General features: G+C 42.1%; 1 protein-coding gene across 1 annotated transcript in view; it reads right to left on the minus strand.

The window, feature by feature from the left end:
• Positions 1–289: 289 nt before the first annotated feature.
• LOC136867321 (general odorant-binding protein 19d-like) overlaps positions 290–26,706 on the minus strand; it is a 28,741-nt gene continuing 2,324 nt past the window's right edge. Inside the window, exons 2-6 of the mRNA XM_068226711.1 lie at positions 15,254–15,335; positions 11,312–11,364; positions 7,939–8,095; positions 6,130–6,197; positions 290–400 (exon numbers count right to left, since the gene is read on the minus strand). Coding sequence (XP_068082812.1) covers positions 368–400; positions 6,130–6,197; positions 7,939–8,095; positions 11,312–11,364; positions 15,254–15,335 — 393 coding nt within the window. The 3' untranslated portion in view covers positions 290–367. The remainder of the gene's footprint in view (positions 401–6,129; positions 6,198–7,938; positions 8,096–11,311; positions 11,365–15,253; positions 15,336–26,706) is intronic.

The raw sequence follows: 26,706 nt of genomic DNA on the forward strand, positions 1-26,706 counted from the left end.
CAGCAAAGGAATAAAATGTGTAATTTTGTCCAGCTCCACATTTATGTGCTGTACGAGTCACATGCGACTCGCAAAGCAGGGAACGTGTTAATTATATTTATTTGCTAGTTCACCGTCCGGGCACCAACATTTATTGTACATTTTGTAGGGTCACAGCGTCTACCTGCAGTTGTACTTACAACTTTATGTTACAGGAATCTCAATAATCAGTAACGACTGAGTCGTTTCACTATTCAGTCATAAACATATTTATTCATATTTAGGATACATTGGTTTTAGTTAATGAAAAGTATTCACAAGAATTATGGTGTCTCGCCAGGATCTCTTCCGTATTTTCTTCTCAGGATGCACGTTCATATTCGGCCAATTAACTTCTGTGGAAGTACACAAGGTTGAAGCTCTAAAACATATCAGAAATTACATATAAAGCTTAGTATTTCAGATTTCTCATACACTGAAGATCAATGTTTACAGAAATGGATTATCGTTGGGAATAATAAAATAGGATTTTGAACATAAATAATACAATCACAAACCACTGACGAACAACTGGTCCAATATTTTTAATATGCAGTGTTACTGTAGGTTATACACCATGTACACCTGTGGTTGGTTTCCATAAATGCTGAGGACATAATACTGTTGACGTCCTATTACTGGAACTCTGAGATATTTGTTGAATATAATATTCCTGAGTTTTGAATTTGAAGACATTCTTGAGATCATCAATAATAATTATTATGATTATTATAACGTGTGGCGTCTAGAGAGTCCAGGCGTAGGTTTTTCGACTAGACGCCCTATAGGTGAACTGTTAATCTATGAGGATGAGGCCCTTCCTCCGAGCCATCGGAATTAACCAATGAAAGTTAAAATCCTTCTACCGGTCATGAATCGAACCCAGAACCCCTTGGACTCAATTTAACCATGGAGCCGAACTGTAAGATAGTTATTCTTTACCATTTGACCTCAGATACTAGGACACAGAGATTCCATTTAAATAAAACATTCCGGTACCGAGGGACTTGGTTGTGCAGATAGGTGCGCGCAGCTGAGAGCTTACAATCGGGACATAGTGGGTTCGAACCCCAATGTCGGCAGACCTTAAGTGGTTTTCTGTGATTCCCCATTTTCACACGAAGCAAATGCATGGGATGTACTGTAATTAAGGACACGGCCGTTTCCTTCCCACTCCAAGCCATTTCCTCTATATGATTTTTCACGAGAGTTTAATCCTGATGTAAACAAAAAGGCGGAGCACCTTGGCTTTGCACGTGGACATAGACGTAGTTGATTGGAGAAGCAACCGTCGCACTCACTCGACTGTAGGACTATGCGAGCTCGAAGAAAAGTAGTACGTCGCGTTAATTTAATTTTATCTTAGTTTATTACATTTAGATAGTCTGAAGGAGTACATAATCAAATTAAAAGATGGTTGTCATATATACCGGTATATATCTATATGTTTTTTTTTTAAATAAAACAGTGATTAAAGAACGAGATATGAAGGCAGAAGGCGTGGTGTAATGCAGGAAGTCTTCTCATAGTGAGGGAAAGTCCCAAGCTGTACAGTGTGAAGATAAGGTGTTGCATCTTGCAGCAGCTGTCAGTGTCAGTATTCATAGTGAGAGAAATGGAGCAAGGGGTAGGACCATCCCGTGTAGTGAAGCACAAAAGAGGAAAACCGCTCAGAAGTGACCATAGGCAGTGCGTTGTGAATGTTTTTTAATAAAATAAGTGAACAGAATCCAGGTTTAGCCGTAAAAGAGGTAGAGAAACTAAGTGCAGAGTTGTGTGGTGTGTCGGCTAGTTCGGTTCATAACATGCGGACAGAGTTTAGAAAGACAAGGAAATTAACAACGCCGGGAAAGGAACGTAAACGACCTCAAAGAATCGAGAAGTATGACGATATTGTCAAAAGTGGTATTAGAAGGAAAATTCATGAATTTATTTTTTCGGAATGAAGCACCTACTTTACGCAAAGTATTAGACAGTGTAAATAAAGATAAAACTTTACCCACCTTCAGTTTAACTACATTGTACAGACTTTTAAAGGACATAGGGTTCCAGTTTCTTAAAAGAGAACGTAAACCTGTGTTAATGGATAGGAAGGATATTGTATTTTTTGAGTTGTGTCTTTTCGATAGATGTTGTTACAGAATTATCAACAGTTCCGTCTGACATGTCCAATCGTGCTATATGCTCTATCATGATAGGAACTCTACAAGATAAGAGATATACATTTCAATTCGAAAGCTGGTTTTCTATTAGGTTACAGTCTACCGGGCGGACATTTCAAACAGCTGTCCTAAGATAAACCTTCCTACGCGTGTAATTTTGTGCTCTAGCCTACGATAGCTTTCTTTAATATTCAGAAATAAATAAATAAATAAATAAATAAATAAATAAATAAATAAATAAATAAATAAATAAATAAATAAATAAATAAATAAATAAATAACGTAGGCCCTAATCATCAGCAGTAGATGTCCCTTCAAACCCCTCCGTTTAGTTTCACATAGCTCAAAAACTGTTCATCGTCTATTTTAGGTCATATGCGCAGCACTGTATGTCCGAACACGAGACGTTGACGGGGCGGAGGTCGATACTACACGCTCAGCGAATCACAACTCTTTCTTTGACTAAGGCGTGGACATGCCTTGTTTACATCAGGATTAAACTCTCGTGAAAAATAATATACTAGATGGGCTACTACTTCCGCTTCACAAATTCACACACGTTTTTTATCAGTATGCCATCGCCTTTAGCTTTCATTTCATACCCTACTGAAAACTCATAATTGGCACGTACTATTTACATAACCGTATGGCATCTTGATGCATTGTGTAAATGCCTGTCGCATACGGTACATATTTTTGCAAACGTAATGTTGCAGTGAGTGATTAACGGCGACTGCTGCTTGGTGTACGGAAAAATAGATAGACCTTAACGACGCCAGTGACGTCAGGCGCGGCTGACTCACCCGAAAAATGCTACGAGAACAATAGACACTTATGCTTAAGTTTTATAGACCTAGGAAGACATAAGAGAGAATACCAAGAAAAACTATGTTAGCCATACCGCGATATTATATGAGCATGATAGGTTATTACGAGCAGGCAAAAGTATTTACATTGACAGATAGCACCTGGTTCAAAGTAGTTATAAAGGTTTAAGGAGATGGTAAATGACTACACTCTTGTAAAATAGCAAAGAAGGATATAGCTCGGTAAGAATTGTAGTAATCAGCTTGGCCTACGCCTACGACTTGGTCAATGGTAAACTGTGCTGGAAGCTAACTATCTAATATCTTGGATACTGAGAAGAGCAGCAGCCAGAATGATACGAAACTTAATAACATATATTCAATACTAAAGCGAAATCAGTTGAGAGGAAACTCAGGTAATTGAATATCAGGTAGGAAATACAAAGCAGGAACAGGTGGGCCTTTTCAAATAGGATTTTTATTCTCCCAGGAATGTAGTGTACTAAGTAAAATAAAAACACCGAGCGAGATGGATTCTCGGGTTGAGTCGTGTTGCTGTTAGCTCGAATGCGGGAGATGGTGGGCTTCAATCCTATCATTGGCTGCCCTGAAAATGATTTTACGTGGTTGCACATTCTCACACCAATGCTGTGTATTAAATAAGGTCACGGGCAACTACCTTCCTAATCCTAATGCAGTGAGTTAGCAGTTGAGTCCCCCCTCTGTGGTGTAGTGGTTAGTGTGATTACCTGCCACCCCCGGAGGCCCGGGATCGATTCCTGCCTCTGCCACGAAATTTGAAAGTGGTACGAGGGCTGGATCGAGGTCCACTCAACCTCGGGAAGTCAACTGAGTAGATAGAGGTGGGTTCGATTCCGACCTCAACCAGGCAAATGCCGAGATGGTACCTGACTTAAGGCCTTTTCCTTGTCTATCCCTTCCAATCTCCCCCAGTATTCGGGACATAGTGGGTTCGAACCCCACTGTCGGCAGCAATGAAGATGGTTTTCCGTTGTTTCCCATTTTCACACCAGGCAATTGCTGGAGCTGTACCTTAATTAAAGTCTCGGCCGCTTCCTTCCGATTCCTAGGCCTTTCCTGTCCCATCGACGCTATAAGACCTATCTGTGTCGGTGTGACGTAAAGCCAAAAACCAATCTTCCCAAAACCCAGCAAGGCCTCTGATCAGCATACCAGGTGAGGCCGCCTGGGCGAGGTACTGGTCATCCTCCCCAGTTTTATCCCCCGACCCAGAGTAGTCCGTAGTTCCAGGACACTGTCCTTGAGGAGGTAGAGGTGAGATCCCTCATTGAGTCCGAGGGAAAAACCGACCCTGGAGGGTAAAGAGATAAAGAAGAAGAAGAGTTCGCAGTTGCCATCAACGCTGTTCTATTCAACATGCAGGTGAGAATAATGGCAGGCAGGCAGGTACACGTATTGATGAGGTAAAGATTGCGTTAGGAATAAATTTGATAGATGAATCTGTTCACATAACCAGCTACGTGGTAGGGCATGTGAAGCGGATGTCGGAGAATAGGCTACCTAGAATAATAATGGAGAGTGATGATGATGATGATGATGATGATGATGATATGAAGACGTAACGACGTGCCACCCAATCCTGTATCGCTAACTCAAGAAGAACAGAGTAAGCTGATCCATGAATGTTAAATATGTCATAATAAAGCGCCAAGGCGATGTAAAGACGTTTAAATTAACATCCATCACTTTCCATGTGTCCTCTTGTGACAGGCCGTCAGGGTAAGCAGAAGGTGTCACATAATTGAGAAGAATCATACTAGTAACAGTACACAAACATATTGCAGACATCAAATATTGCAGAATTTTAAAGCTCATCTATAATGTATATGTCATCCGAATCATAGAGGCGACAGTAACAGAAATTATGGATACATACTGAAAATGTCCTTCAATGAACGTAAAAATTAAATTAAAATCGCGGGTTGTCATATTATAATTATAATTTTCAGCCACTTTTAAAGTGCTTTCAGGTAACGTAAGTTGTGGTACAACATATTAGGGTATATATTAGTTATTATTCCACGGTTTTTCATCATTTTTAAATGTAACAGGCCAGTTCAAATTCATTTCAAGAAAGCTAAAGTATTTCCGTTCGGTCGAATTCGGGTGGATGAGCTGAGAGACAGGGTAGATCATGGGAGATTACTGACGAAAATACGAGTTACTGGAATAGAAAAAAGAGTGGTTGTATGGTTGGCTACATTTGCATAAAATACAATTCAGAGAATTAGAGTGGGTGAAACGTTATCTTAATATATATCTATGTATATGAAAAATAATGTTATTGGCTTTACGTCCCACAGACTACTTTTACGGTTTCAGAGACACCGAAGTGCCGGAATTTAGTCCCGCAGGAGTTCTCTAAGTGCCAGTAAATCGACCGCACGAGGTTGATGTATTTGAGCACCTTCAAATATCACCGGACTGAGCCAGGGTCGAACCTACCAAGTTTTAATTATTGTGTTGATGGTGTGCTAGTGCCTCATTGGGAGCGATGTAAGTACCTAGGTGTTAATATAAGGAATGACCTCCATTGGGGTAATCATACCATCGAGGTTGTTGAGAAACGTTACAGGGTAAGGAGACGAGATGCTCGACTACGTGGTATGTTTCGAGCTGTCAGTGGTGAATTGGCGTGGAGTGATATTAATATTAGAATAAATTTGAGTGGAGCTTTCAAAAGTAGGAAATACAATTTTATGAAGATAAAGTTGGAATTCAAGAGAAAAGATTGGGACAGGATTAAACGATTGTGATAAATTACCAAGGGATATATTCGATAAATTTCCAAGTTCATTGAAAATATTTAAGAAAATGCTCGATGAGCAATTGATAGTGAAGCTGCTACCCGGGCGACAACCCTAATTGCATCATTGATTGATTGATTGATTGATTGATTGATTGATTGATTGATTGATTGATTGATTGATTGATTGATTGATAATACTTGCTATGCAAACAATATGCTACTTCTTGTTCACTAATTGCGCATATCTGTTGGCATAGTATACAAAACGATCATTAGACACGAAATTGTAAAAAAATATTCAATTGTCTTCCTGTGTTTGTTATCCAAGACTACAAAATGAATTCGTACTCACCTTATCACTTACACATTGCCGCAAGAAATAGGCCAATAAGCAGGAATCATTTGTCTTCAGTTTTGAAGCTGAAATGCAATAAGTCAGACAGCATATTAAGACCATATTGTCACACGGCGTTGAATTCATTTATTATTTTCATAAAATGAAGAGTAGATTGATTCGTACAGGCCATAAGGGATAGAGAAATCCTTTCATGGAAAGAGTCAAACAGTTTTTGCTATTACAATTTATTGTGATACAGGGGAGTATTTCTATGACATACTTCAGAAGATATTTCTCTTAATTCAAAGTAATGTTGTCGTCATTGTCAATTTAAGAGGATGAGATTATTATTACCTTTCTTAACACTAATCTTACAAGGGAAGGCTCTCACCTTCCACGCCAAAACCTAACTTGAATGGTGTCATACCCAATATCCTAGGAGAAGAACAGATGCACAGATTTGTCCTCCTGTTTCTACTGTACGGCCACGAACTAAACCTATGAATTACGGGTATACGTAACAGGAAATTGAAATTCGTCACCACAGTTTTGATTGGGCAAGCCAGCAGCGGCTCGGCGAGCAGAAAACCGTGAGTCACGATTCGGACAGCTCGCCAGTAATGCAAAGATGACCATCTGCGCCGTGTCACCGTCTGGAAACGTAGGATTCCAGCACTGATTTCAGGGCCCTGTCGTGAAAAGTCAGCTAATTCTTTGCATGTGACCTTTTCGTAGGACACTGGTTCAAAGCTCGTTTCGGCACTAAATGTGTGACAATTGCCCAGCTAGGAAAAAGAGGAGTTGTGACTCGTCGCTGAATGTATCATTGAATGAGAAATGCCCTTTTTCATTTTCTACCAATTTGCCCCACACCCGTGGGGTGTTGGGTGCGAACAGTGTCACACATGTGATTTGTCCCTGTTTTACGGCCGGATGCCCTTCCTAACGCAATCTTATAGAGGGTTGTAATCACTACTGCATGTTTCTGTGGTGGTTTGTACCGTTATGTGTTGCCCGTGTATAAAGAGGGATTTGTTGGTACAAACACAAATACTTAGTTCCCGAGCCAGAAGAAGGAATTAATCAGATGCGTTTAAACTCCCCGATTCGGTCGGGATTCGAAACCGGGACTCTCTGAACCGAAAGCTTCAATGCTCAACATTCAACCAGTGAGTCGGACGAATGAGAAAGTCATTTAAAAGTGTAAAAACGGTTCCAGGTCGAAGTAAAACGATATTTATTAACAGGTAAAGGGGCATATATTTTATGGTTTTCGGAGACACCGAGTATTCCTGACCTTATATGAAGCAGAGGTCTTGCTATCATTCGAATAATCCTCCGGCTAACGTGACATTTTTATTCTTTGTATTTCATTTTTGGCTTTGGGGTTCAATGATCCATGCATACAGCAATCAGTGAGTATTTTGTAGATTCGAACCACTGCAATATCCTTCCCTGTCTCCCAAATACCGTGCCTCAATCAACTAAGCTATTAGATACTCTCTCGAAGCCGGTCGCATAACATACACTTAGCGATGAGGCATATTAACGTACAGTGTTTATAGGAGAAATAGCTACTCCTCTACCTTCTAGAAACAATTTCCTGCGATATTTGTTGTTTACGTGTTATGCGTTGATCCGAAATCGGATCTCAGTGATGTCTACAAGCCAATTACTATGTATACTCACGTTTCAAGGCCAGTACTGTACATGTGTACCCTGATCTAAGATGTGACGGATGTTTCGGTTTTAGCCAGCGACCAAATATTATGCAGTTGAGTGTACGTGTACTGCAAAACAATGAATACAGAGTTCAAAACCTACCTTCATCTAAACATTCGTTGACAGCTTTCGGACCCTGGGCGATGAACTCGTCATCACCTTCATGAGCAGAGTTGTAAACTTTCAAAATGTCGTCCGCGGAAGCATAAGTGTTTCCATCCATAATCCCCACTTTGCTAAAGACGCAGTACAGCAAACACTGTAAAACAAAATTCCATTAGGACTGTCCCAAGGCCTAGAACATAAAACATGATAGTCGTCAGGATTTTAGTCGCATAAGACGAAACTCATTACGATCCACAAGTACATCTTTTATAACACAAAAAAGGAAATCATGACAATACTAATGAAGTGCCATTAGAGGTTTATTAATTTTATTTGTACGAAAATTCAGTGGTAATTAATCATTGTGAACTGCCTACCGTATGCATTAACAAACATTTTCGGTTCATTTTAATGGAAAGGAGTCGATTTTACGGTAGGAAGTCGAAAAGATGTAGAACCAATACATTCAGCTCCAGGCAAAGACACAGTTTTGTAACCATTCCATCTCACTTATTATTACTACAAGGGGCCGATGACATTAGATGTTAGGCCTCTTTAAACAACAAGCATCATCACCATCATCAGTCATTACCGGGGTTATATAAATAATAATAATAATAATAATAATAATAATAATAATAATAATAATAATAATAATAATAATAATAATAATAATAATAATGCTTTTATGACCCATGAACTACTTTTTCAGTTTACGCAGACACCAAACTGCTGGTAATTTGTCCCACAGTTGTTCCTTTAAGTGCCGGTAAATCTATCTACACGAGGCTGGCATATATGAACATCTTCAAATGCCACGGCCTGATTGTGATCCGAGGCCTAACCCGCCAACTAGAGCTCAGAAAGCAACGTCTCTACCGTTTGAGCCACTCAACCTGACAGGCCATAGAAAGTATAAACCTTTACTTTTCACAACATCAGGATTGTTGATGAACTAGACTGGCAATACTTTATTTTAAGTAGTCGATTAGTGATCAATTTAGATCATATTAAAGAACTCAAGCCGCAGCACAAGTTAATTCTGAACTGAGATCTGGAAGGCGGTTCATTTTCTTTCAAGTATGCGTTACTTATTTGAACTCCATATATCCCTTTACATACTACAAACATATAACAATAGTCAATGGACAAAACTAAATATTAATGATGAACCAGTCCAAAGAATTGAATTAGTACATAGGAAGTAATTGCCCAAGGAAAAAACATTCATCCACTCATAGATACAGAAAATAAATCAACGATACTCAATTTTCCTTCCTTTACCTACCAATATGGAGACAGCACATCAATAAATAAAGGGGACAACAAGAACATACACTTGACAATTGTGCAGTTCATTCAATTTCTAAACGGAGAAATACCCGTAAACGATGGAATGTCAAAGGCTGTATCCACTGACATTCCAAGAGTCATGCAATAGCCGTATTTAAATATAATAGCCGTGACGTCTTAGAAATACCCAGACTTTTGATCTGAAACATGAATCATCATCTTTCGAACGGAGCATGATAGAGAGGGTAGCTGGATGGAGCATACCTTTGTCGAATTGGGTCCGGACATTTAACATTTCTCAATCGACCGCATCACCTGTATATCGGGAATACCTCATGGAAGTAGTCACGACCCACAGTGAATTGCGCAGTCGCCGACCACGGATGTTTAATAATCGTGACAAGCAGCGTACGGCTAGAATTCGCCGTGGTAACAGACAAGCCACACTCGCTCAAATCACAACCCCATTCAATATAGAAGGAACCAGACGCATATCCAGCAGGACAGTGGAGCGTTCTTTAACGTCAGTGGGATATGAGAACAGAAGACCTCCCGAAGTGTCCTTGTTGACATCACGACACCGGGCACAGCGCCTCACCTCGGAACGTAGCGTTGCTATTTGGATATTCGGGGACTGGCGACATGTAGCTTGGACCAATGAACCACTGTTCCTGTACTTTCCAGCTGATGTTAGAGTTCGGATATGGCTCAGGTCCTAAAAAGCCATAGATCCCGGATATCAACAACACACCATACAGACTGATGTTAGCACCGTAATGGTGTGGGGTGTTTTAACGTATCATGGGATGGATCTGTTGATACACCTAAGCAGGTCTTTGGCCAGTAAGTGTTACTTTCAATTGCTTGGTGACCACTTGCAACCCTTCGTGTGCTTCACGTAACCCAACAAAGATGATATATTCCAGCAGAATAACGCAGCGTTTCACTGGGCCCAAGGTGTCCAGAATTGGTCCAAGGAATATTCTGGATAGTTTCAACGACTGCTACAGCCCCTCGTTCTAGACACTGTGGGGTTTATCGTCCGATGCCAGCCTTGAGCGGCGAGTCTGAATGATGTTATCCCCTGATCGCACAGTTCACTAGTGTGTGATCTAGATTGAGAAATTGGTATTGGTCAGAGTGCGATCTAACGCTAACGAGGTAGTGAGCGAAAATCACTCGCGATTTTTGAGTTGCGATTTATGTCGATGTCGTGAAATTAACTTTGTTAAGGATATCGTTACCTTCAAGGCCCACACCTGCCGAAAATAAAAAATAATATCGCATTACTGAAGGTCTTGTGTGCTTCCATGCACGATGATCCTCAACGCTTCGGTTGACATCCAGGGTAGGTTCTATCACGGTGTCTTCCAAACGGGTCAACCAGAAGAAGAAAATCCGTCGGCGCGTGATAGGAAAAAGACATCTCGAAGAAAATGTGCCCTGATTTGTTTCGCGATTTGGCCTGGTTTTCGAGACCACTTGATAAAGATTTTGAGAATACAAGGTGCGCCGGTTTGTTCGTCAAGTGACCTATGTTGACCACAGCAAACATATTCACAGTGTCTAAACGGGCTGAAGTTATGATATGTTGTTAGGCTACTTGCTTGTAACTGGTAGGCTATATCAAGTGGTTGAAATTGACACTGGCATATACTGTACACTTTGTGTGTTTGTATTCTGCACGTCAATTCCTTCACATGAACAAGAGATTACTTAATGAACGTATTACGCCCCAACAACCACATATAGTGATACCGGAGTCGCCGAGGTGCCGGAATTTTGTCCCGAAGGAGTTCTTTACGTGCCGGTAAATCTACCGACTTAAGGCTGACGTATTTGAGCACCTTCAAATACCACCAGACTGAGTCAGGACCGAACCTGCCAACTTGGAGACACAAGGCCAGCGCTCCACGGTCTGATCTACTCAGCACGGCACAGCTTATTCGGAATCGAAATCGTAATTTGGACATGTCCAATTGAAACACCGTACAGACACATATTGTACTGCTGAATAGCATAAGGAATATTCAAATCAGGTAACAAGTGATAGAAAGTACAACTCTCCTCAACTTACATTCTGGCTCTGGGTAGTCAACACCTCCAACTCGATCACCTTCTCCACATCCGCTAAAACAGACAAGAGCTTGACATTTATATCGAGTAGAACTTACAGGGTTTTATCACTAGTGGATATATATCGTACCATCTCAGTTAGATATTTTGGCGGTGATGAGATAGAAAATGGATAGTAGTGGGAAGGAAGAGTATGTGGTCTTAAATAAAGTACTGTCTCTACATTTGCCTCATGTAAAAATGGGAAATGGCTTGGTTCTTAAAATGTTGCGTGATCACCGCGGACGGCGATGCATGCTCTACAACGTGTCCCCATCCTGTCCAAAAGATTCGTCAGGGTGATTGTGCTAGAGTCACAATGTTGAAAGAAAGAATCCACTACCTTTCCAACTTGATAGAGCCGAAGGAAAGTCTTCCATGTGGACACCAGGAGAAGTGGACAGTATGGAAAGCCCTTAACAGACTCCGTACGGAAGTCGACAGAACAAAAGATAATTTACGGAAGTGGGGCTTCTCAAGTGATTCATCACTTTGTGATTGCGGAGAGCAGCAGACGATCCAACATCTATGTCAGTGTGTCTTATGTCCTTCAATGTGCACTATGAAAGACATGATTGCAGCCAACCCCAACGCTATTCACGTCGCCCAATACTGGGCAAGCATCATATAGCTCTCGAATATTGTTGCTCTATGTGTGATTGTATAATAGACTTGTGTATTTGTATAGTAGGAATGTAGATATCTTGTTGCTTTTTGTTAAATATCTGTAAGTAAAGTTGATACTTCTGACACGAATAAAGAAAAGATTCTTCCACCAGCGCGGTTGAGAACTTCTGGATGGTCGTTGGTGTATGGATGTCTGCACAACATGTCCACCATGTGCTCGATGGGATTTAAGTTGGGCAACGGGCAGGCCAGTCCATTCGCCGAATATCCACTCGCTCCAAGAGTTCCTACACCTGCGCTGAAAGATGCGGTAGTGCATTGCCATGAATAAAAATGAAATCAGGTACGAATACACCCAGGAAAGACGCACATGGGGAAGGAGAACACTGCACACAATAACGTTGACTGGTGAGTGTATCCCGTTCAAAGATTTGGAAGTCGGTACGCCCATGCAACATTATGCCTCCTCACACCGTAACATTTGTACCACCAAAATGATAATGTTTGACAATGTTCATAGGTTCATTACGTGTTCCAACCTCTCGCCAGATGAGGGTTCGTCTGGAATCACTTCTCAGACTGAATCTCCTCTCATCTGCTATTCTATCCAGACATGATGCTATTCGCACTATCGCATACGGTGCCGCCGATAGGCGGGTGTCAAGGGAACACAATGTAATGGTCGTCGGGCAAACAGACAACCCATATACAATCACCGTGCCACTGTGGAGTGAGACTGGGTACGTTGCAGTCCTGTTAAATATGTTTGCAATGCACCCGCTGTTTGAAGTGAGTGTTTCGTTTCTGTATCACAATGTAGCGGTCATCTGCTGCTGTATTTGACCGTTATCGATCCTCTCCTCTCCTTCCGGCACCAGTGCCTGTGGTTCGGAATGCTCTCCATGCACGTGAAACAATATTGTGGACAAAACCAACTCCTGGGCTATACTCGTCCCACTTCGTCCTCCTTCCAGTTCCACGATGATTCTTCCGCGCGTGAAGTCACCGAAATGTTGTCTCCGTGCCATGTTGTAATGAATAACACCACCTCAGCGCCCCGTAACAGCTCGCAGATCAAACACACTGTCTTGTCACGTTCCTTCACAATCTTCATTTTGTGGGACCAGTCCCAATTGGCGCTATAGTCGCGATGACCTCACGCCAGGCTTCTATGGACGTGTGGAGACCTCTGGCAACATGTTACCTCGCTCCCATTCATTTCCACCATGTAGTTGATATGTTATATTGCTTTATCTATCTCGACCTTCAGTTTTTCACAGCAGTGCATTTTCCATTTCAAGTTATGGTGTCTTGATTTTGGGGACCACTAAAACAAATAAAAAAACCTCACTACAGTAGCACAGTAAACATTCGTCATCGGTTGAAAGTTATAACTATTTTTCAATGTCATACACTTATTAGCGTATACTATTTTATATGTTGTGTCACGTTCATATGAAATGTTAGTACGGTAATCTATTTACGTCTATGGTATGATCCTGCCACAGTAAATAACTTCATGGACGGGTGCCCAGAGTGTAGACAGCTACACAACACAGTGTTCACTTACACATCTTCCCATCGTCCCTCAAAATAGTCTCCGTTGGCCACCGTACAATTTTGTCAACATTTGTACAGCATTTCAAAGCACTGCTGAGTGATATTGGCCGAAACATCCCTAACGGATGTTCTTGTGGCAGTGATGACATAATCGGCGAAATGAAATCTTTGCTTTCAATTCCGTTCCTCTTGAACAAGCACAAAGCGAAGTGCAGGGGCGTTGTCGTGTAGCAATAGCCAGTTCTTCCCAATAGTGATGGGATATTCGATTCATGTAACGGAATCGATCCTGCAGTTAACTGTTCGGAAAACGTCTTGTTGTTTCAAGGCCTCCCCTCACAGTGACAACTCCATTAAACAGTGTACAGAATTAGAATAAGAATACCCGTCCACGGGCAATCCGTGATCTCGTGATTCTATGACATAATTATCCTGCAATGACGCGATATACGAACTGAGAGAGTGCAGGGCAGTTCTTACCAATATAAAACAGATATTTCTGAGTGATCATGACCATGACTCATAGTCATAGTGGAGGCTATAATGTTGAGTTGAATTAACTCTCGAATGTCAACTAACTTATAATGCGAAGATTCATTAACCCAATAAATGGAAGATCCTATAATTAGCCTATCTACTTCGGGATTATAATATAACTTCGTTTATAACACTGCAAATGAATCCAGCTATTACTTAAACCTCCTGTATACCCAGGTGAGAGTACTATTTGCTGAGTCCGTAATAAAGCCACAAACGAACGATTCTTTCAGTTAGCCATGACGCTTTATGTCTCGCTTGCGGCGAAACATCGGCTCCTCGCCAATGTCCAGGGTTCCCATAGTAACCGTGTGTGTGTATTGGTTCACTGATCCGAGAGTGCGCCACTCAGTACTCGAGTACCGTGAGCTCGCCGCTGCTGTGATACGATTCACTCTGACAGTTGAATGAATCGATGCACTAATTCGAAGCATATACTGACTAGCCAACACTATTTCCCACGCCACGACTCAGGACGCCTACGACGAATTCAATTTCTTCTTTACAGTCGCTCCTTGTGGATGAAATCGATCAGCTCAATTTCCTGTTAGTCAAACGGTTCAATCATCAACATGCTTTTTGCCCTACAATGGCGATACGCGCGACTTTTATTCTATCACCTGAAACACTACGCTTTGCGGACATGCCTAACTGTGTTCAGACTGCGAAATGGTTGCATTCTGCTGGTCGTGTTTTTAACCACACTTCACAACAAGCACAGAGCGAAGTGCAGCGTCGGCGTCGTCGTCGGCGTCGTCGTCGTCGTCTTGTAACTCTAGACTTTTCTTCCCACGACACTCAGTCGCGTAGACGATGACTGATCGCCTTCTTGCTGTCCTGTTTTACACTTGATCATTTTTTTCTGCTTGTGCTATATGAACCCAAATGCCTCTTACTCGGACGAGCGAAGTACTGTCAGCGCACCAACCCACAGATCACCACAGCGACACTGTGTCTAATGACAGTACTACATATTTAATATCAGCTTGATATAATGAATCGCACTGAGGAAGCCCTTCATGGGGGAGAAACATGTATGTATAGTATGGTATTAAAACTAAAAGGTATTGAAAAGTGGGTCAACAGATAACTTAACTGATGAAGTAATCTATTCATCGACAAAATAAGGTTTAAGATGCTGATGTTAAAATTATTTTACAGTATTAACTATACAACTTACCATCGCTTGCTCCTACGTACTTCCTACAGTCCTCCGCAAGTGGCCGCACTGCTTGCGCGAAGTTCTCCACATAGTCAGCAGCCTGTGAAATTATATCAACATCTGTAAATGTTCTCTTTCTGCGTAATATTACAGTACAGGATTGGTTATTACATCTATTTTTTATCAGCAGTGTGAAATGTACAAACTGCGGAAAGGAGGTAACTTTAATATTGATTACAAAACCTAGAAAATTCGTGACTACTCAATTCTATAATCTATTGCTTTGCCGGACAATTGACACAACACGATTAGAAATACGTTTGAGTGACTCGGAAATCTAGTAAGTACTGTATAATTGTTAGAGTTGCATTTCATATAATTAATGGTTATTTATTACAAAGAGAATGTTTCATTGTTGATCAGAAAGGCGACTCACATTTGAAGTCAGAATATGACAACGCTTTGTGAGATCTTAATAGGTTCCTATTTGCTTTACGTCTCACCGACACAGATAGGTCTACCAGATCGCCCTCGCATTTCGGAATCAGCTCGCTCTCATACCTACGGGACGCGATCACCACGATGCAGCAACCACTCTCTGGGCTCTATCAGCATGGCCTCACCTCGACCGTGCCCAGCAGAAGTAAATTTTCAACAGGGCCAACCTGTTGTATCTAGCCATAGTCAGTGGTAGACCGAGCCACAGGAGATCATGTCTTATGGCGACGATGGGATGAGAAAGGCCTAGGAATTGGAAGGAAGAGGCCATGGCCTTAATTAAGTTACAGCCCCAGCATTCGCCTGATGAGAAAATAGTAAACAATGGAAAAACATCTTCAGGGCTGCCGACAGTGGGGTTCGAACCCACTATCTCCCGGATACAAGCTCAGAGCTGCGCGCCCCTGCCCGCACGACTAATTCACCCGGTGTTCTAAATAGGAACAAGGCACCAGCAGATTAATGCTCTCCCGTTAGAATTGCTGTCTACCGTGGGACAAACAGTCATATCAAAGTAATTGAGCATATTATAGGTATGAGAAGGGAATTTCCTACGCTCGGATTCGAAACATCCAATCATTCGGTAATTACGTGATTCTCGCTCCCACTCTGTCACCTCAGGGTCTACGTCAATTCATTGAACTGATAAATAGAAGAAGCCTTGACTCGGTACACAACCCAGGACTTACGTTACCTTAAAAATAAAATTTGGAAATGCTACTGAAACACCACGTTTTTAAATCAGCTATCAAACATGGAAATCTCTTCAGTGGATATAGCACAATGTAAGGTCGCCTATGTTGCGTCCTGCTTATCTGCCATACTGCCAGATATTAAAGGGCAGGTATGTGATTAAACTGGTACATACACATCGCCTCCATTTCGGGGAGAGCATGAAAAGAGATGCACCACGAGGATTGATGACTTGAGTTTAATTTATTAGCAATATTTATTTATTTATTTATTTATTTATTTATTTATTTATTTATTTATTTATTTATTTACTGAAACATCACTCTAAGAGGAACAATTATGTTTTAACTAATGTCCTGGTGTTATTGAAGATTAGATTGAAGATTAAGCCACCTAGCGAATTCTCGTAATTTTCTGTATATTATCGAGTTATACATGAGAACTATGTGAACCACGCGACATTGCCGCGGTCGAGGAGGCTTTGCAGTCCAAATCAAGTAGATAGCCGGACCTTAGTTGCAATCATATCGAATGGGTATCTGTCGAGAGGCGGCTAATTGAAAGGGGAATCGCAGCATTTCGGAATCTGCAAGGAGCGCATTCTGGATTATTGACTGACATGGCTTTATAATAATATTTAACGTGGCTTGGCTGTGTTGATACTGCTACATGGTAAGAGCAACGAGAAATTACAGCCGTAACTAACTCCCGAGAACATGCAGCTGTTTCTGTGTGAATGGATGATCTACTGATGAAGAGTTTCACCCGAGTAAAATATCCCGGAAGTAAAAGAGACTCCCATTCGTATCTCCGGGTGGAGACTACATGGGAAGGGCCAATCATCACGAAGATGAATATTGACAATCTGCTAGTCGAAGCGTGGAATGTTAGCAGTTTTTATGGCTGTTGTTGGTAAGAGAATCTGGAAATGAAAATTAATAGAATATTACAGAAGATATAGTCATGTAAGTGAAATGCATTGGTAGGAAGAGCAGATTCTTGGTCAGGCATCTAGGGAATTATCAACATAAAACCAAACATGGGAAATGCAAGAGTTTGTTTAATACTGAAGTAGAGGACGCAACATTCGTTATTAATAGGTCAGATAACTCGTCTTTATATGCCTTTCATAGTCATATTATTCTGCCACCCATTCAGTGGCTTTATGAACGTTTAATAAGCGTGTTATGGTGTACCGCAGTTCGTAGTGAGAATCCATCCTTTCTGTCGTGCCATTTTTTCGTAAAAATTTATCCATATATTCACTTTAATATCCTTCATTTCTTGATGTAAAGCTTGGTAGTGTGAAGTAGAAAGCAATTGTATTCTTAATCGTAGTTCTGTATAGAATTGCCTTGTGAGTTCATAAGTTCATAAGTAGCGGTTTTTTTTTTTTTTTTTTTTTTTTTTTTTTTTTTTTTTTTTTTTTTTTTTGTCCAGGCAGAAAAATTTTAAAGATTTATGGCCTTCATTCTAATGCAGCTAAGTTATCCTTCCATAGGTGTTCCTAGATAATGTCTAAGGCGTATGCCATGATGGGGTCTGTTAGTAAGTAGATATTTTCTCTTAGCACCATGTTAGTCGCTAGAATGCTCTGCCATCTGTTGAATACATTTAGAGGCCACGAAAGGTTAGAGAATCAGAATATCTAGCAGGGAATAGTATTCTTGCGCGATAAGAGGGAATGTTTCTCTCTGGCTTGACAGGCAGTAATCAAACATGGCTGCATCAATAACATTACTAAGAATGAAAATCACATATATCACGATATTAATGGAAGTGTTAGTCGCTTAGCAACCTGCAAGTACAGAATGTTAGCGTAAGCCTCCGCCTGCAATTATTGGAGTGATCATTTAATGATTTGATTTTCTGACTGTTCAAAGTTGGATGAACATGGAGACATATCAGTTGCCATGATTCACCGGCAGCTGATTACACACAGAATAAAACGAAAATGAAGCAAATAGGTCCAGTCGAACGGACGGACGGCCTGTTTATAGTAAACTATTTCTAATATATAGATAGACAGATAACAAAATAGGGCTGTGGGTAAGCTACTATGACCACAATAGTGAGGGAATTATTGCTTTCAATGCAGACACCAAGCCCCCGTGGGGGTTCTCTTGCCTGTTTCCCTATCGGGCCCGCCCCAGGTGGCGGATACTGGGGCTCCGGACTTGTCTGGAGGGTCTGAGGGAAATAAAATACATTCTCGCGGACGAAAAGCAGATATTGGAGAAACATCTTGAGCAGTGTGACTGTTACTAGCCCAAGAGAAGGCTTGGAAGTGGAAACCTCGCCCACACATGCCAGAGAGGCATCTTAGTTATCTCTGCATGGGTGATTCAGGTGAAGTGGCTGCTGGTGATTGAGGCTCACTGCGGTGTGCTGGAACCAACAGATCACTTTGCCCTACGTAGCCTGAACGAGCCGCGGGTTCGGAACGGGACGAACCCATGACTGCCAAGTGTGAACCACGTGAGTAGGTCTAGTGAAGGTGGAACAAACCTGGTCGGGTTCGGGCCAGGGGCGGATTGCTGGATGGACGGGTGAGGAGCGTGGCGCCTGCTACGGAGAACCTGAGTTACGGGAGGATAATGTCCGGCGGAATGCCTCACCACGAATGGTGAGAACGCCGCTCAGGACCCTAGAAGGGGCAACAACCCTTGAGCACCTTCAAATACCACCGGACTGAGCCAGGACTGAACCTGCCAAATTGGGGTCAGAAGGTCAGCGCCTCTACTGTCTGAGCCGCTCAGCCCGGTATAAAACTGTGTGATAATCTATAGAGTGATATCAACAATATTAGCTTTATAACATTGACTGTAGTTATAGGGACATAGTTCGTCTCTGTGGTGTAGTGGTCACTGTGATTAGCTGCCTCCCCTGGAGGCTCGGGCTCGATTTCCAGCTCTGCCACGATTTTTGGAACGTGGTACAAGGACTGGAACGGGGTCCACTCAGCCTCGGGAGGTCAAATGAGTAGGGAAGGGAGGTTTTGATTCCCAATTCAGCCATCCTCGAAGAGGTTTCCTGTGGTTTCTCACTTCATCTCCTCCTGTCTAACACCAGGATGGAACCGAACTCCAGCCCACGGCCGTTTCCTTCCCCCTTCCCTGCCCACCTCTTCCGATGTTTCCATTCTCAACAAGGCCCTTGTTCAGCATATCAGGAGAGACGGCCAAAAGCCTCCCCAGTTGTACCCCGACTAAATGTCTCACACTCCAGGACGCAGCCCTTGAGGCACTAGAGCTGGGATATCTTGCCGAGACCGAGGAAAGCCAACCCTGGACCGTGAACGGGTTAAAGAGAAAGAAATAGAGACATACCTGTAACAAGGAAAATCTACAATGAATCAAATGCCCTCATACCAGTTGCAGGTGATCCAGAGGTGGGGGATGAGAGAGTTCTATGAACGTTTTTGTACCGTTCAGCGGCCCAGGTACGATTCCTGAACAATACCCGTATTCTAGGTCAAAAGGTGACTCTAACATTGCCCAGAGCACTAGTAGCTGCAGGCAAGACTCAACACCGCGCGTCAGAGAACTCATTATTTCAGGTTCTCACAACAGAGCAGACAACATAATGAAAATGAGGGGTTTGGATCAGCCGAAAGTCTTCTAAAAGACATCGTATGCCTGGCTAAAATTCTCACAAATTGTAATATACTGAATATAACAATACTACTACTACTACTACTAATAATAATTGTACCGGGCGGTACACCTCTACTCTGTTTATTTAAAAGTTGCGCCAGTTGAAACTCCTCTTCTGGAGGAAGGTTGAACTTTATCTATTCTATTAATTCTCTACTTTCTCAGAAGATGTCACCACGTGGAAAATTTTGAGTTTTTGAACTGTGTCACTTTTGATGTGTTTTTGTTTCGCTTGAAGTAAGAAGTGTGAACTTTCTCTTCTAGAGGACACTACTGAAGATCAACAATAGTGCGACCTAGTGCGAAATCAAAGAACTATTTTTGTTGGAGAAATTTTTATTTCAAGAGTTTGTTCTTTGTTAAATTTCTTTCTGTCATGGTTTAAGTTGGCTGTATACCCCTCTTTTTCCCCTTAGTTTGGATCTAGCCAATCCCGAATTTCTTTAATTAATTTTCCACCAATAATGTGTTTCTTTTTCCTCTATGTAGGGGTTTCTTTTCCCGAACCAATAAAAACTTTGAGGGAGGGTGTTTTATTTCCCCTAACGCCTAGAATCTTCCGCGAGAGGATATAAACTGCTGATTTTGGGGTCTCCGGGCCACTTCTGTTCCATCTTTCAGTGTATTAAGTACATAGCAGGAGGCGGGAAGCGCCTCTTTCCTCGGCAGCGATCTACTACCAGGTAATGGCCTATTAATATCTTCTTTTCTTGCTAGGTCGGCAGTTTAACTCTCGCGGCGGGTTCGAAGCGTTTTCCATCATGTAACCTTTTCCTAAAATGTAACTACTCTTTTCTTCTATTCTCTTGTAAAGCTACATTATGGGATAGAGAGTGCTAACCCTCTCGAGCTCCCACTCACATTTGTTTTGAGGTGAACTTATTTTCTCAAACTTTTCTTCGTTTATGTAATGTAAAGTGTTCTTCTCTAAGTCACCTCTGTAGTATGGGATTAGCCCTTGCGTTAGTGGCCCAGAGCCAGATTAGGTTTTAAAAGCAAAGTGTATTAGGAGTGCAAGTTCGCCTCCTCTCAAGTTGTATTTTAGAGGTCATGTATTAATCTTTTCTCACCTAATAGACCTCAGTAGGTTGGGTATTTTACCCCTGTGTATATGTCCTTTGAGGACAACTTGAAAGTTGAGTTTGGTGTGGCCTGGGAGAGGCTTAACTTTAAGAGCGAGTGGCTCTTTTCTAAAACTGAGAGTTGTATGCCTCGAGGAGGCTTTGCTGTGTAATTTGGAGCAAGGGCTCCAGGGTTTAAGTGGGGTCTTCTGCCCCTTTTGTTGAAATTGGTATATCGTAACGTTGAGCTAGTTGCTCAAGAATTGTGTTTTCAGGGCTCGAAGCCCAAATTCTTTTATCCCTGTAATTGTACATTTCAAGTTGTATTTCGGCTACTAAGTACCTGTTCTATTTGTTGTTACCTAATTTTGAAAAGAAAATATAACCTTGTTAAATTTTAAAATTTAATTTCTCTTTAGTAGCTTGAGACCTATTCACCACCCAGCACCTTCTTTCATGCTTAACTACCACAAAAACTCGGTAACAAGTGGTAGCAGAGCGTGGTTGAATGGGTCTCAATTAAGCCCCTTTTGACGGCTAAACATTGCTTTAATTCGAACTCTAACAATTTTCTCAGTTGCTGGAATTTTTTGAGTTTTTCAAAATTGTTCTGTCATCATGCCCGGCCCTCGCGATGTTCTCCTCCTTAACTACTTGCGCAAAGAGGAGTTGATATATGAGTTAACTATCAGAAACGTTCAATCTGGAGGCACGGTTGCAATAGACACTAACAAGCTTAGAGAGTCCCTTGATTTGCCCATTTCCATCCCCAATTTGGGAGAGAAAGAAATTGATGACTCTCTTTCCACGATCGTCGAGAATATTACTGGGCTAGCATCGGTAGTCAGCTTTTTTGATGAAAACGATCCATCTCCTAATCAAATTAAGCGTGTGCAAGGCAGGCTGTATCACTTTGCAAATAGAGTTAATGATCTGTTGTCTCTAAAGGTGAATGACGTTCAGAGGAAGCAAGCTAATACGCTCCTTGAAACTATTTCTGAATTGTCTAATAAGGTCACTCAATTGCTAACCGGCGAAGCTCCTCCCAAAACTGATCAACCCGCCACGGTGAATGTAGGTAACGAGGAAGAGCCTCCTCAGGGAGAAGTCAATAGGATAACCGTTGCTGCTCAAACTATCTCTGCCCCATCGAACAACGAATCTGAACGCCGTGCGTCATTGAGTAACATCCGCTCTGAATTAACTTCTTTGCCATTGAAACCTTTAACGACTATGTCACCTGGGTTCAGCAGCTTGCCTCATCCATTGGCAATGTTGCTTAGAGGTATCTCTAAGTTTTCCGTCAACACCACCAGTGACGTAATTTCATTTTTAAGATTTCTAGTGGAATTTCAGGATCATGCCCTTGTGTTTTCTCTTTCCCCATGTCAAATTTTGCAAATTATCTATCCTTATGCTATTGGTGTTCTATCTGACAAAATAGTTAGAGCCATCGCTGAGCAATCTTCTATTGAGGATTTCCATGCCCATTTGCTAGCTAACTTCATCCCGGCTAGGGCCAGGTCCTCCCTTATTCAGAAATACTATTATCGGGTACAGCGCTTGGATGAAAACCTGGCAGACTTCATCCAAGATATTAAGTTTTATACTAGGGTGTTTGCTCTTCACTTCCCTGAGGATCAAATTGTACAAGCTATTGTGGAAGGTATTTCACCATCCTATAGGTCATATTTGTGTTTCGCGGCGTGCCCGCAAACGTTCTCGGAACTTGAAGCATTGGCCGTCTCTGCGGAAGGAGTTAGGTATGCCGATTCCTTGCGTGTGGCGAAAGAACCCCCGCCTTCCTTTAGTAGCACTCGGCCTCCACCTCGCCGACCAGTCAATCCCCGTAAATGTTATGCTTGTGGGTCGCCTGACCATCTGCGGAATAAGTGTCCTCTGATCAAGTCAAGTGGGACAAGGAATGGAGCAGGGTCATCACAAGGCTGTTTTAAGTGTGGGGCCTTCTCACATATCGCCAAGAATTGCCCAAACTCAAATAGCACCCCCTCCTGCTCAACTTCTGGTGCAAATTCCAGCTATGCCAATAATAAAAAGTGACTAGTGGCGTCGGCTGAGCCGACTAATCCATATTCCCGAGACTCAGCCCCTAGTAAACAGGTTGTAAATGCAGAGAACGACCAGCCTTCAAATTCATCTTTTGAATGCCCTAAAGAGTGTCTTAGGATTGCGGCGGATACCCCCGCACCTGTTCCTTTTCTTAAGATTGAGTTAAATAACGAGCCTGTAACAGCTCTCTTAGATTCAGGCAGTGTTTGTTCCATTATTTCGGCTGATTGGTATTCTAAATTGAAATCTGTTTGTAAACTCCCTGACTATGTTTCTTCTCCTGTTCAATACGTTTCGGCTAATTCATCTCCATTAGAAATTCTAGGTTCCTTACTGGTCAAAATTCGTGTTTTTAAGTTTACATGGAAAGTTAAATTGTTTGTGGCCAAGCAATTGTCTTGCCCCATTATATTGGGAGCTGACTTTATTTCTCACACTGGTCTTGTGCTCGATCTTCGGTCTAGGTCGTGCACATTCAAATTTGCTTCTAGTTACAAAATTCCACTATTAAAGTGTAATTCTGTGTCATGTTCTTCTATTTCGCCTACCCAGGATGAGATGTTGTTAGACCTTAGACATCTACCTGAGGAGCAGGCTGATAGTATTCGCAAACTGTGTCAGTCGTTTCCCGAGGTATTCTCTGATACTCTTGGCGTTACTGACCTGATCGAATACAAAATTGAGGTCACGGATTCAATTCCTGTCCGTTTTCCACCGTATAGGCTATCTCCACCTAAAATGAAGGCTCTGAAAGAAATTATCGATCAGATGTTGAAGGATGGTATTATTAGGCCCTCTAAGTCAGCGTATTCTTCGCCTATTTTTCTAGTCCCGAAACCCCAAGGAGGCTTCAGGCCTGTAATTGACTACAGGGCTCTCAATCGGAAGGTGGTGTTACAATCTGTGCCCCTTCCCGACCTCCATTCTTGCTTTTCATGGTTTCGTAAGGCCAAGTTCTTTACTATCTTGGACTTGAATCAGGCCTATAATCAAATTCCCCTTGCCGAAGAGTCTAAACATCTTACAGCGTTTGCCACGGACTGGAACTTATACGAATACAACCGCGTGCCTTTCGGGCTCCCCACGGGGGCAGCTGTGCTCACTAGGCTACTAGATAGGGTCTTTTCCGACATCAAATTTGAGTACTTATATCACTACTTGGATGATGTCGTCGTATTTTCCGAGACTTTTGAAGAACATCTAGATCATCTGCGAGAAGTTCTCCATCGCCTTCGTAAGGCTGGGTTAACTGTCAAGTTGTCCAAGGTTGCCTTTGCTAAGCCCTCAATGTCATTCCTAGGGCATATTGTGTCACCCGAGGGTGTAGCAGTCGATCATTCTAGAACACAGGCCATCCGTGATTTTAAACCTCCCAAGGACATTAAAGGTATCGCCAGGTTCATTGGTATGGTGAATTTCTTCAGGAAGTTTATTCCTAACTTTGCTAATAGAGCGGCGCCCTTAAACCTTCTTCGTAGGAAAGGCATCAAATTCGAGTGGGGACCTTCTCAACAAGCCGCTTTCGAAGATCTGAAATTAGCTCTCTGTAATGCCCCTGTACTTGCTATGCCTGATTTCTCGAAGAAATTCATCGTCCAAACCGACGCATCGTCGTCAGCAGTAGCTGCAGTTCTTCTTCAAGAAACTGAACTAGGGAGGCGACCCATCGCCTATGCGTCTAGGACATTGTCAGCTCAAGAAGCAAAGTACTCCATATATGAGCTTGAAGGTTTGGCAGTCTTATTCGCCTTAGAAAAGTTCCGTCTCTATCTGGAACACGTCAAATTCGATCTGGAGACAGATAATCAAGCCTTAAGCTGGGTCTTAGGTAGGCCGCGTCGTACAGGTCGTATAGCCCGTTGGGCCATCCGTATTTCTGCCTTCCAATTCGATGTACGGCATATCAGAGGTACTGAAAATGTTGTTGCCGATGGACTCAGCCGTATGTTTCATAACGACGTAGAGACCCACGAACCGGTCGACAGTTCATCACCTTCCGAGTCCATACTATCTGGTGTTAATGCCATCTTAACAGATGCTCCCATGCTTTTTAGGGATATTGAGAAATACCAACGTGAAGATCCGACGCTGGCTCCGATAATGGAAACCCTTTCTTCTGGGGAACATGCTGTCCCTTATGTTCTAAGGAATGGTGTTCTATGTTGCCCTTCGAGGCATGATAAGTTGATGAAAGTTGTTGTTCCAGCGGTTCTTGTACCTATGATCTTCAAATACTATCATGAGACCCCATTGGGGGGGCATCTTGGAATCTTTAAAACTCGTGAAAAGATTCGTGAAATGTTCATATGGAAAGGTATGGACGGTGAAATTCGAGAACTTGTAAAAGCTTGTAAATCTTGTTTGATCAGTAAACCCACCATGTCCACTAAAGTAGGCCTTTTGTCTTCTCATCAAGCGTCGCGCCCCATGGAACGCCTGTATATCGATTATGTGGGACCCTTCCCCCAGTCAAAGGGTAATGCCAACAAGTTCATCTTTGTGTGTGTAGATGGTTTTACAAGATTTTCCTGGTTATTTCCGACTAAGCTGGCTACCGCTCAGTCCACAATTACTTGCCTAAATTCCATTTTTGCTTCTTTTGGTCCGTGCCAATACATTGTATCTGATAATGCTAAAGCTTTTACATCAAATCTGTTTCGTAAATTCTGTTTTGACTTGTCCATCTCTCATGTAACTACATCTGCTTATTACCCTCAACCATCTCTGGCTGAACGGGTTAACCGTAATCTCAGGTCCGCACTTATTGCCTATCATCATGAAGATCATTCTAGGTGGGACACGTCCCTGCATTGGTTAGCTTTTGCTTTGAATTCGGCGGTTCATGAATCTCACAAATTTACTCCAGCTTCTTTGATGTTTAAGTTCGTTCCCAACACGCCGCTCTCTAACCTCTGGTCTCTGAATGACATTCTGCCCGAGACAATAGATCCGGACAACATTAAAGATCTTTGGAAGAAGGCTAAAGCCAATCTTAAAGTGTCTCATGAAAAGGTTAGGGAAAGGTATGATCGTGGACGGAGACCCACCTCTTTGAAGGTAGGCGACCAGGTTATGGTCAAAAATTTTGTTCCCGCGGGCAAGCTTGCCCCCAGATTTCATGGGCCTTGTATCATTCTCGATTTTCTTACGCCGGTTACCTTATTGTTAAGTAATCCAGCCACCGAGAGGATATTTAGAGTTCACCTGTCCCAGGTGAAACCGGTGTAATTTCTGTGTTAACTTGCTCCATATTATTTTGGAAAGGATATGAAGGTTATATTTTTTTTTGAGTTTCACTTTTAAGGCATTCTGCCCCTTCTGTAATATTTTGGTTTTAGATGTAAGCCTTATGTAAAACCTGCCCCGACCCGTTAAACTGCCATCCTGTTCTTGCCACGGCCATTACCACGCTCCCGTCTCCTGCTCCACCTTACACTGTGGCTTCATAATAGTAAATGCCATGGATATCTACACGCCGCTGGCCCCTCAACCT

The sequence above is a fragment of the Anabrus simplex genome, chromosome 3 (assembly GCF_040414725.1).
Source record: "Anabrus simplex isolate iqAnaSimp1 chromosome 3, ASM4041472v1, whole genome shotgun sequence".
Lineage (NCBI taxonomy): Eukaryota > Metazoa > Arthropoda > Insecta > Orthoptera > Tettigoniidae > Anabrus > Anabrus simplex.